The sequence below is a fragment of the Glossina fuscipes genome, unplaced genomic scaffold, assembly GCF_014805625.2.
Source record: "Glossina fuscipes isolate IAEA_lab_2018 unplaced genomic scaffold, Yale_Gfus_2 114679, whole genome shotgun sequence".
NCBI lineage: Eukaryota > Metazoa > Arthropoda > Insecta > Diptera > Glossinidae > Glossina > Glossina fuscipes.
This window is the reverse complement of record NW_024005953.1, coordinates 1-12,032: the sequence shown is the minus strand read 5'-3', so window position 1 is coordinate 12,032 and position 12,032 is coordinate 1. Positions and strand designations below refer to the sequence as shown.

The 12,032-nt window shown below is 33.6% G+C and overlaps 2 protein-coding genes across 2 annotated transcripts; both read left to right on the top strand.

Moving 5' to 3' along the window:
• Positions 1-1,930: 1,930 nt before the first annotated feature.
• Positions 1,931-3,358, top strand: LOC119644388 (probable 3-hydroxyisobutyrate dehydrogenase, mitochondrial). The gene is made up of 2 exons (XM_038043933.1): positions 1,931-2,104; positions 2,168-3,358. The coding sequence occupies exon 2, from the start codon at positions 2,244-2,246 to the stop codon at positions 3,219-3,221; it is 978 nt and encodes a 325-aa protein (XP_037899861.1). The 5' UTR covers positions 1,931-2,104; positions 2,168-2,243; the 3' UTR covers positions 3,222-3,358.
• A 4,659-nt stretch (positions 3,359-8,017) lies between these two features.
• On the top strand, positions 8,018-11,671 carry LOC119644389. Its single transcript, XM_038043934.1, has 3 exons — positions 8,018-8,276; positions 8,486-8,654; positions 11,440-11,671. The coding sequence occupies exons 1-3, from the start codon at positions 8,018-8,020 to the stop codon at positions 11,669-11,671; spliced, it is 660 nt and encodes a 219-aa protein (XP_037899862.1).
• Positions 11,672-12,032: the final 361 nt, after the last annotated feature.

The following is a 12,032-nucleotide window of genomic DNA, read 5'->3' as shown; positions in this document are numbered from 1 at the left end:
CTTTAAAAATCCTATAATACATCTTAGATTGGTTCACTATTTAATGACAATAATTTGCATAAATCTACAAGCGATTTTTATTGGTAGACCTGTCCGCACCTACGTCTATAACCCGTTGTTGAAAAGAAATAAGAGAGAGAAAAAGGACATGATCAAGCTACAATCTCAAGTGCGCACAATTAATTTTCTGCGCTTTTTCCAAGTTCAACCTTCAACCTGGCCCGCCCACAATCAGCAACAAAACCTATGACTTTCTTTCTTAGATTGCCATCACAAGACTTTGCTTAGAATCTTGGTCAACAATTTATTTATGAAAATTTCGTGTTATGACAGGAAAGCAACTAAATTAGTCTCAAGACCTATCTACTGTTAGGAAAATATAAATAAGACGATGTCATATGAATTTTGGTTTTTACAGCAAGTTACGCGATTCAAGCATATCGTATTAGCTTTAAATATTAACTCTGCCAATATATTAGGTTGGAGAAAAAGTTTTACCGTATTTTAAATAGACAGGTAATTTTTCTTGTAAATAAAAAACATCTCGCTGGTGAGTCATTCGGATTTTTTTTTTTTTTTTTGTTTTTTTAGCTGCTGCATGATATAAAAGGAGTCTTTTTTTACCATTAGTAGATAAAGTGCTTTTATGACCCTGCTTTTTGTATGAAAAAGGAAGCAACGCATCGCTTGATTGCTTGATTATGTGCGGCATTTGGAGAAGATATTGAAAATGTTCGTACTTGTCAAAACTGGCAAATTTCGTTCCGGGGATCTGAGCATCCAAGAAAGTGATCGATAATGATAGTTAATAATCCACATCTAAAAAGTCGACAAATTGCGGAAGAGTTAAGCATTCATCATACTGTTACGGAAATCCCAAGTCCTGTTCATTCCAGCCAAGTAATCAAATCCCCTAAGAGGAAAAACAGGCCGGCCGAGGAAAACGAGTACCAGAAAAGCAGGTTAATGAATTAAAAATGAAAGTATAAAATTAGGTACTAGTAATATGACGGTAAAAATGTATATCCATAGAATATTTGTGGAAGGGAGAGTTGGTAGAAAAAGTATATTTAAGCTGAACAGTCGAAAGTATTGCCAAAAATAAATTGCGAATAATTCTACCTATAAGAAATATGATTGTAAATAAAAGAACTATGAATTTCTCTTGAACAAAATATCCACGACCCAGTGATACGGACTGTATCTTAGAAAAGCGAATTTTATAATAATACAAATGTTGGAGATCACATTAAATATCTTGAAATTGCGTTAAAGCAATATACATGAATAAAATACGAGAGAACTTACATATGTACATATATATATATACATATATGTATGTACATATATAAGCAATATGCATGAATAAAATACGACAGAACTTTCCCTCCAACCTGTCATATATATATATATATATATATTGATATATAAAATATATATATAAAACACATCATAAGAAACCATTCAATTTCCTATTGGGTCAACTAATGTTTGTGCTCGCAGCTAATCTGAAAAGCTATAAATAAAATGCTTAACTATCGTGACAAACTTTACCACGCAAAAATAAATTCAGCATTCAGACAGAGGTGAATAAAATAAAAGGGGTTTTCGTTCAAAAAGCTATCTGAGAGAAAATGTAAGAAATTACTAATATTCACCATAGCTCTCCCGGGCTCTTTTGAGATTAACATAACGTGTAGATTAGGTTTTATAACATTCGAGCTTTTCGCTGTTGTTTTAAATATGAGATATGAATTTAATGACGTGATTAGAAAACATATACGAGCAGATGAGGTGATCTGAGAATTGATATAAATTCTAACCGGTTGTGAACTGAAATCAATTTTTAGTCTACGCATCGAGTGAATCTGTAGGAAAAGAGATTGAATGGTGTGTTTTTTATTTTTTTTAATTTTTTTTTTTTGTGTATTTTTGTTTATCAGACAACTATTTCCTAGCCGTGAAATTGCCTCTCAAGTACATGTATTCATATATGCGTATGTAAGAATACACTCAGCTACACGTTAATGTTTATCTCTCACGTTTAGTGTGCTTTCAACAGTCAACAATAGCGATCGTGTTTCATATATTGAACGTAGCGAAGGTATAAAAGATTCTGATTGCATTTTTTTACATCAAATTAATGGTTTTTTTCTTTTGCTTTCAGCTTTCGACAAATTTTAAGTTATATAATCGTTTGGCTGCTCTTTTTGATAAAACTTTAAGTAAAACATAATCAAGAAATGGCTTTACGTGTGATATGTTTGATGTCGCGTTTCAATGCCATGGGTGTAACGACAGCATGTCGTTCCATGTCTAGCAAGGCAAACTCGAAAAACATTGGTTTCGTCGGGTTAGGTAATATGGGCGGACCCATGGCTTCAAATTTGATGAAGAGTGGACATAAATTGCATGTTTTCGATGTTTCGAAAGAAGCGGCCGGTAAAATGAAAGCTCAAGGTGCTACTGTATACGACAAGACCAGTGATTTGGCCGGCAAATCAGATTTTGTTATTACTATGCTGCCAAACAACGATATTGTCTGGAAAACTTATGAAGAAATGACCGCTAATGGAGTAAATGAAAATACGGTATTCATCGATTCGTCCACTATTGATCCAAATGTAGCTCAACAAGTGCAGAAGTTAGTTAAAGCGAAAGGGGGGCGTTTTGTTGATGCGCCTGTCTCGGGTGGAGTTCCGGGCGCTGTAAATGCTACATTGACTTTCATGGTAGGCGGCACTGAGAGTGAATACGAATGCGTTAAAACCATTTTGGAAGGCATGGGTAAACGTATTACACATTGTGGTTCTTATGGCATGGGACAGGCAGCTAAATTATGCAATAACATGCTTTTGGGCATATCTATGATCGGAGTTTCTGAGGCCATGAATTTGGCCATACGCCTTGGCTTGGATCCAAAAACATTCTCGGACATTGTGAACTCTTCTACAGGACGCTGCTGGTCCTCTGAAGTATACAATCCCGTGCCCGGTATAACACCTACCGCACCTGCCAATAAAGGTTACGCTGGGGGATTTTCCACCGAATTAATAACCAAAGATTTAGGTTTAGCTTCTGGTATCGCCACAAGTTCGAATACACCCATACCAATGGGGGCAATGGCTCATCAAATATATCGCACTCTTAAGTCTCGCGGATATGGTTCGAAAGATTTTTCAGTAATTTACGAGTTCCTAAAGAATGAGAAAAACAACTGAATTCATTTATAAATTAAGTCGTATGATAAAATTTGTTCCCCTTCATTACAAACACCAGAAATGCATTTATAGCACTGTAAGTTCTTAAAAGATTTTTATTTGCGTAAATAAAATTCACCTTGAATAGCAAGCACTTACCCGCAGACGTGTGCTTCATCGGCGTAAAGCTTTATTATATATATCGTGTAAAGCTTCGCAATACCATTATAACAAAAAAATATATTAAAAGGAAATTATTTGGAAAATGGATTAAATTAACTAATAAAAGCTGCAAGTGTTTGTTTTATTTACGTCTATGCCCGGTACAAGGTTCTCGGTGTTGTAATTTGAAAGTATCACTCGACACAAGTTTACGATCGAAAGATTTTTTATTCGATGGTAAGAAAAATGCATACTTTATCCCTTTACGCCTTCACAGCTATCGAGTTTACTCGCTATCGGGAGTCATAAAAAAAACTCGCTCCTTATCTAAAATTATATTTCAATTTTTATGACAATGATGTGACAATATATCTTTTATTAGCGAAACTTTGCATTACTCTCTTATCCGGTAGCTCGAAGAAAAGAAACGTACAGAGAACGCTCTTCGCCGAACTTATTCACTTTCCAGCAACCAAGTGATCTTGTGACGTGTTTCGTTGATTTCTCTAAACAATTCTTTAAATTCCTCCTTAAAAAGAGATGAATAGATAGATAGCAGACTGGCCTAATGATGATCGTAACTGTTATTAATCGATCTCACCCATCTTACCCGCCTCACAAGCTTTTTTATATGCTTAAAAGCTCATATTTTATTTGGCGCGAACTAACAGTAGACGCAATAACGTTTCTTTTAAATGGCGTGCAATCGATAAATTCGAATCGTATATTAATATGGACAGCCTTAGCTTTTATCGATTATTAAATGACAGATTTTGAATTCAGGTTCGTTAATTCTACAAAATGATTCACCTCAAATTTCATTTCCGTAGATCTCTTTGAGTAATTTTAGTAAATATTTGCTCTAAGCTATAGGTTATTACCGGTTCTGAGTGTACAAAAAAACTTATAGAGATATAGACGGATGGTAACTATAGCGAAAACTGTTCTTTTCTCGTTTATATGTATTCTCTATATTCTTCGTATATGTATTACGGAATTAGAGGACTGTCGAAGAATTAGGTCACCTTTGATTAGGTGCAATTTGTGCCCACCCGTTCTTGCATTCTAATTGACCTTTGAGAAAATTTTTGAAAAATTTAGCCAATGTTGAATATTATTGAGAAGGTCTTCTTGATGTGGGGTAAAATTATTTCTTTTAAAAAGCAAATAGCTCCAAGTCGTATTTGCTACAAAACTGTCGACATGTTTCCCGATTTGAGAAGAGTTTTCGCTGTAGCCATGCGCCTTTGTTTTGATCTTAGAGAAAACAAAAAAAAAAAAAAACTAACAATCTTATGTTGGGGCACGGCCCTACGTCCCCTTACCGTTATCCATGAGTCAACTTTTGAAAATAACGGATTATATAGGAAGTGCTCGAAAAGTTGGTCCGATTCCAACCTGTTTGGATAACTGTCATGCTTGGGCCAAAACGCGTCTGTGGTTTCATCAAAATATCTCAAAAATTAGGCGTGCAAGTTGAACACAAGAGGACAAGACAGGCAGACAGACAGACGGCTGAATAGACTGGCTTATGATGCTGCATAGGTCGCGTATAATAACAGATGGGTTAATTTCAAGACTTTCGGGATATTGCTAACATGTGAAAAAACTTAATATACACAAGCAAGGTGGTGGGGTAATAAGTAGTATTCATAGCCAGGCAGCGAAGGACAATTTCTTTGCAAGTACTTTATATTAAAAGTTATTGTATATGTATATGTATCTTAATTTGTTTTTTGAGGTTTTACAAATGTTTATAGTAAATGAATTTTGTCAAGGGACACATGGCCAGAAGATTCCGACTCATATAATATGCTCACTCCTAACTTAAAGGAAAATGGAAAATATGGCATTACTACCAGAGAGTAAGCTTACTCAACAAGATATGCTAGCTAGATAAATGCTATCGTCATTAAGAGTATTATTTAACAGTTACAGCGCTGTTGCAGTTAAACAATACTTAATGGTTTACTCTTCCTTCTCGCTTACATGCATGGGCAACAATTCTCTTAATTCTGCTTTTTTACATTGACGTTCCATAGTGCCGTAAGCTCACAGAGTGCACGACCAGATATATCCTACACTAGTGTGAATTTATACATAGCCATGCAGCTTGTTGACGATATGAATTAGTTTTCTCTGGCATATTGTATTGAGTTAGTTCTCTCTATTAAGAAGAAGGAGTGTGACGATCAAATTTCTCTTTGAGAAAATGTAATTCAATTTTTTACTCTCTCTGGTTATTTATGAGAAAGTTTTGGGATTTGTTAAAAGAATTTCTTTATTGCCTGTATTCAGGCTGCTTCTAAATTGGAGGCAGTCGATGAAACATTTTTCGCTTCTCTTTTAAATTCTTATACATATCATAGTGTGCATGTGAGAAATATCGCATATCGCATATTTAAAGCATTAAATTCATTACATTCTGTAATTGGCTTATGCAGATGCGATTGACTTTCTAGCTATTCGTACGTAAATACCGAAAATGGCCAGAGAAGTTTGTCTAAGTAAATTAACTTGTTTTTAAATTTAACTTTTTTTATGAATCTATGTTAAGCTAAATAGGTTAGGCATGTAATTAATAAAAAAAAGGCTTTGAAAAGCCTTTGGTGTACAATTGCGTTCAGCCCTTCAACATACTAGAAACAAATATGAATGCAATATTTACATTAAGGCGAACCATGGATAGCCATGGATATCTAACTAAATGCGTTAATCTGATGTTTTAAGTGGCTGTGGCGAACATTAGTGTCAAGCCCGTTAACGATTGTTATTAATGGAAGCATATTTAACCCTTAAGTGCATATTGTTTCTGATTGTCTACATTCCTCCACTCCACGGCTCCACTTTATATTATACAAAAACGTTAGTTTGTGCGTTTTCGAACGCACCTCGATAACCACAGGCAAATAAATCATGTGTGAAATGCTAAACTTCACATTACTTTTGGCAGTTAAGTTATGTCAAATTTAAATGTGGTGGGTGATAAAGTACAGCGATGAGATATTTTCTATTTTCGATTTTTTTATAAAGAAGTGATTTATCTAATTAAAAAAAAGATTACTTATCATTTGTTGTTATGTCAGCTGTCAATATTGTCTCATAATGTCTACGAAATCCTGATGATTTGATGATTTAGGTTTTCATGAAAACTATAAAAATTTTCGATAAGAACACGAACCTTAAAAATGTGGTTTACTTGCTGGGCTATCTTCACTTCAGTAAACCGTGTCGAAAGAAAAATATTGATTTGGCAGCGATCCCATTATTGACATATTTTCGCACTTCTTCAGCATTCCGAAACCGTCCAGTGCTATACCAATCTGAACATGTGGTAATCAGAAGTCGTTATGTATTGTGAGTATGATGGATGCGACAGAACTTCCCTTTCGAGCTGCATCACTGTATGCTTGATAACTCTTACAGCCGACTCGTTTGGCCAAGCGTTGGTACGCAACAGGATGACTTTGCCCCTGTTAATCGCTATTGCTGGTCATTTTTGCAAAAATACATCTTTCCATAGGTTCAATTAACGTTGGTCAACATCTACAGTCACAGTTCACAGATTCACTTTTCATCGACCATCGCACTACGCTACGGAAACTTTTCTTTTTTTTCCCGGCAGGCAATAAAACTGCGACGTTGAAACGATTCGTATACAATCAAATATGACGGCCATTTTCTTACCTTTTGGATCTTTCCCATGGCATGTAAATGTGTTCAAACATGTTGATTCATCAACTGCTAAGCTATTCGAAAGTTCTTCGAGAATTCGAGAAAGTTCTTCGAGAGTTGGGTTTCCATTCATTAAATCTTGTAATTCATTGTCTTTAACATTTTTTGATCTTGCAAATCGTTCACCATAAGCTTCTAAAAGTGTTTGATGAGCTTCGGCAGTAGATTTCCTCAAATCAAACAATAAAAGTAATGAATGTCGAAAATGCATAACTAGAGTCTGCATGAAGTGACTGCCTCAATAATATTTAATGGAAAACGGTTATTTTATGTAGAAAAAGGTCAAAGTCAACGAATTTAACTGTTGCCTACATGGATCTTTCGTAATACTTGATCGTTTTCACCAATAGATGTCACTGATCAAAATTCATGTAGGCACCGACTAAAGAGCTTAGAATTAAAGAACTTAATCCGTGGTTGCTAAAAACAAAACGATAAGATAAATGCATTCCCATGCTTCTTGAATTTCCATTTAACATAACATGAGAATAGGTCAACTTTTCTTATATGCATTAAACATGTTACTCTAAGTGCTTGGATATCAAACAGAGCCGTGTTACAGGTCTACTAAAAAGTCATTTGATAAAATATTATGCATTAAAATATACATGTGGATATGTGCATATATTTATACATAAGCCACGCATCTGTAATTAATTGTTAGAAGCACGAGTTTATATCCTTAAAATAAAATAAATGTAAAAAATCCTAATAGTCATGCGATGTTTAATGTCATGCAAAACATCTACAGGATACAATTTCTGAATTTCATACTTTCAGTTTTCCACTATACTTTCACATGTTACCACCGTTCGTTTGAAATAAATTTAAAAAAAAAAAAAAAAATTTTTTTTTTTTAAAAATATATACACATATGCATATATAATAAAAAAAAATAAATAAATAAAAACAATTAAATAATGAAATTAAAAAATAAAATCTTGCGGTATATGACACCGATTTTTATATTATTATTTATCGATGAATTACTTTATACGGAAGCCTACATGAAAAGTGTTCGAATTGAGGAAATTCCTTTTGGCCTAACACCTAATGTGGAACATTATCGTAAATCAAAAGAAATCTCTCCATTGCATATGAAGAATCCTGCTGCTGGTATACATGCAATAAAAAATCTGGAAATGAATCGTAGTTTTTTTCATATATTTAAAATTCCATGTAAGTACTAAGTTAAAGCTCGTATCCGTGCTTTTTCATACTTCCATACCATTATTTTCTTTTTCACCTTTTTTTAATTTTATTGCTTTAAAAATTCTTCATCGCAACCACATTGATAATTGTTGTCGTTGTCGTTGACATCATCGTCATCATCATCATTATCATCATCATCATCGTCGTCATCATCATCATCGTTATCATGGGTTTAGATATCATTTGTTTTTTTGCCGCCAGAGGGAAATGGCCATTCATACCACCATTCATGCAAAATCGTGTTGACGCCGCTGCCAGAACTCTATTCAGTCAAAATGATTCATACATTAAACAGTTCTGTCAGAAATGGATACAAATCAAGGAATGCTTTCGTCCAAATAGTAAGTTTTAATGATGTTCTTTTTGTTCTTTCTTTTGTCTTTTGGTTTTATTAAGTAAGTTTTTGGCTCTTTTAGGTTCTCTACGTAAGTGAGGATGAATTTTAATTTTACCTTGTTTTACCCTATTTGCTGTTAGTGATCGATCCTTTTACACTCCGGTGTATGCATTTTATTAGTTTGTTTGGGCGTTTGTGTGTTATTGTTTGTATATTTTGTGAATTTTGTAATTTTTTGAAAAAATATTTCGATAGCAGCGGCATGAGAGATTAAAAGATTGAGATCATTTTCAAAAGCTCTGCTCGAACTTTGTTGGAAAGTTTATGTTTAAGAAGATGAAGAATATTTTACTTTGGCCATATTTTTCCTCAGACAATTGCACAAGGAAGCATAAATGTATGTCCATTCACTCGCGGTTTCGAGTCGAAGCAGGATTTCTTGTTGACGTTACTCTAAACCGAATTATCCCCCTTTTTACTAAGTACACGTTTATTACTAAGTATTCAGCAAATTACATTTCGTTAGTTGCTAATTATTATTACTAATACATCGGTTTTTAGATTACTGGAATTAACACAATGAAGTTGGCAGTGATAAAAAATCCATATTATTTTTATGAGGTAGCAACGTCTATCGTTTGTTTACGAGTTATAATTTGCTTACGCCTAAAGAGCGGAATGGAAAAATGGGGTTTTAGTGCATTGATCAACCCTAATATACATATATATATATATAATATATCATAAACCGATGTGCCTCACAGGCTCACACTCAGAAAGGAAGTTCTTACCTTGCACAGAAAGTTGCTTATAGTTTAAATTCAATTAATTAAATCTATATAGGGTATATTAAGTTTATGCTGAGGTATGCAACACGCAGAAGCGCTTAACATAGATGGAGCATTTACTAAGCCTCTCTGTCCGTCTATTATATCTCTATGCAAATTTGTGTTCAAGCTATAAGTCAAAATTTTTGAGATGTTTTGATAAAATTTGGTACATTCAGCCGTTTTGGACCAAGGAAAAACGCTTTTGAAAATTTTTAGGATATTTCACCCATTTCCCTTAGTAACGCCCTATTATGGAAGGTGGATATATGTAAATAATGGGAATTTTCAAAATATCTGGGCAAAAATGGCCAAGTAATAATATTTCGATATTTTTAATTGATGTGAAAACTATGGATCGGCTTGGGAAATTGTTTGAACTCCCTCTCATTTAACGAAAACTAAAGTTCATATGACAAAAGGGCCTAATATTCAATGCTTCTCAATGAAAATGAACCGATAATAGTAATTTAAGATAAAAAAAATTCACTCTATCAAATTTGGACTATCTCGGCCTATTTTTGATTCTTTATAAGGCAGAAAGTCTGAATTTTAATATGTTATGATAAAACTAAACCTATAATAGTAATTTAAGATAAAAAAAATGGATTACACCAAATGTGGACCACCGATACCTATTTTTGAATCCCATCCCATGTAAGGACTTTTACGAAATTTTTATTTTTTAGGGCAAAAAAGACTAAGATTTAATAAGTTATGGTGGAAGCTGATCCATAATAATAATATGGTATAAAAGTTACCTCCACAAAATTTGGACAAGTTTGGTCCACTTAATTTTTGTCTGAAATTATTAGCTTACACAAATTTTCGCCATAAAACATCTCCAATCAGGCCTTATAGGCATATAAGGGTTTACATTTTCTAAAAATCTTTTTATGCGAAGGTATCCCAAAAATAAATTTACATGGTCCAAATCCGATGTGGTTGAAATATAGAAAATTAGACCTCTGTACCATATAAATGTTTAGTTTTCGGTTATATGAGAGGGGGTTAAAAAATTTCCCGGCCACCAATTTAGAACGCGAAAACATTAGTACTCACCGATCTTTGTCCGATTTTGAATGTTGCAATTTATCCATATAACGACTTTTCAAAAGCTGGTGTTATATAGGGAGTGGCCAAAAAAGTTAACCGATCCGAACCATTTACAATAAAGTTCATCCTTGAGTCAAAACGAGTAAGTGCACCAATTTGAACACAAAAATACATGGACAGACATCACACAGACAGATGGACAGACAAGTTAAAATCGATATGGAAAATGATTCTGAAATGAACGAATAGTTCTGAATCGATCAGTATAATAAAAGGTGAGTCTGCTTTACGCCCTTTCTGGGTACTACAAACGTCTACACAAGCTTAATATATATTGTAATTTGCGATTGTGGTGTAGGGTATAATAATGGAAGTTGACATACGTACTAATGAGTATTTAATACAAAGTGTGTAAACTTTACAATTTTGTCAATTTGGTATTTATTGCTCTGCAGATCGTCAGTCAACTGAAACATTCATCACTTGTTGGTTAATAATCACAATTTACACATTTGTTCATATCATCCAAACAATTTCACTTCAAAGACAACATCGGCTATAAGTCACAAACTGTTTAAGTGTGATACGTAAGATTTTCCATGAGGATGAAATTATTGTCAATGTATCTTGTAATCGTCGCATTAGAAGCATGAGAAAAATGTTCTAACCACTATTTTTAGTTGCCATGGAACAGGAGAAGGAAAATTTCGCAATTGCGCAGAAAGTGAAAATTTATGTTTCTTTTTTTTTTTTTGTAAAAACTCAACGTCTTATGGCAAATATTACGTATTGCAGCATTTTGTCACTTATAGCCCAGGCTATATAAAAAAAAAATGTACTCAAATTCTTTATATATATTTTGTCTACGATTTTTTTTCTTTTTAGCTACCGCTACTCCAACAGCTGAAAGGTTGGAGATTATTACCGTCTCTCCGAAAAGACAATGTGAATGTGCAAACTTACAGGCGGCGACCGAATCAGCGCCTGTCATATTTTTTGATCGTGATCATATAGGTAATGTTAGTGCCGATACCATACGTAATACCATCGAATTTTTGGAAAACTTTCTACCACCGAAATCCAAAAAAAATAAACGAAAAAATCGTGTACGTTCTCGAGTCGATGAAATGGATATTGAATAAAATTTTGAAGATAAGAAATTAGTTTACATTTTATTTTATTAATAATTTTTAAAAAATAAAATTTCTTCAAAAACAAAAACAATTGAAATTTCACTCTTGCACATTAAAATTATTATATCAAGTTGCACTGCCACTGTTGCATTCTACTGTGGACAAAAAGTAATCAGATCGTATTTCTTTAAAAAATTCCAGCTATAATATCGACCTGTATTTCCAATATAATATCGATGTCGATTGGTATGACTCTTGTGAACGGCTAATATAAATTTCGAAACACGTTATCCTAATAGGGGTTGGGTTACTTATACCACCGTTTTTTTTTTTTTTCTTTGCTTAAACAATATTGTTGTCAGTGATTTTT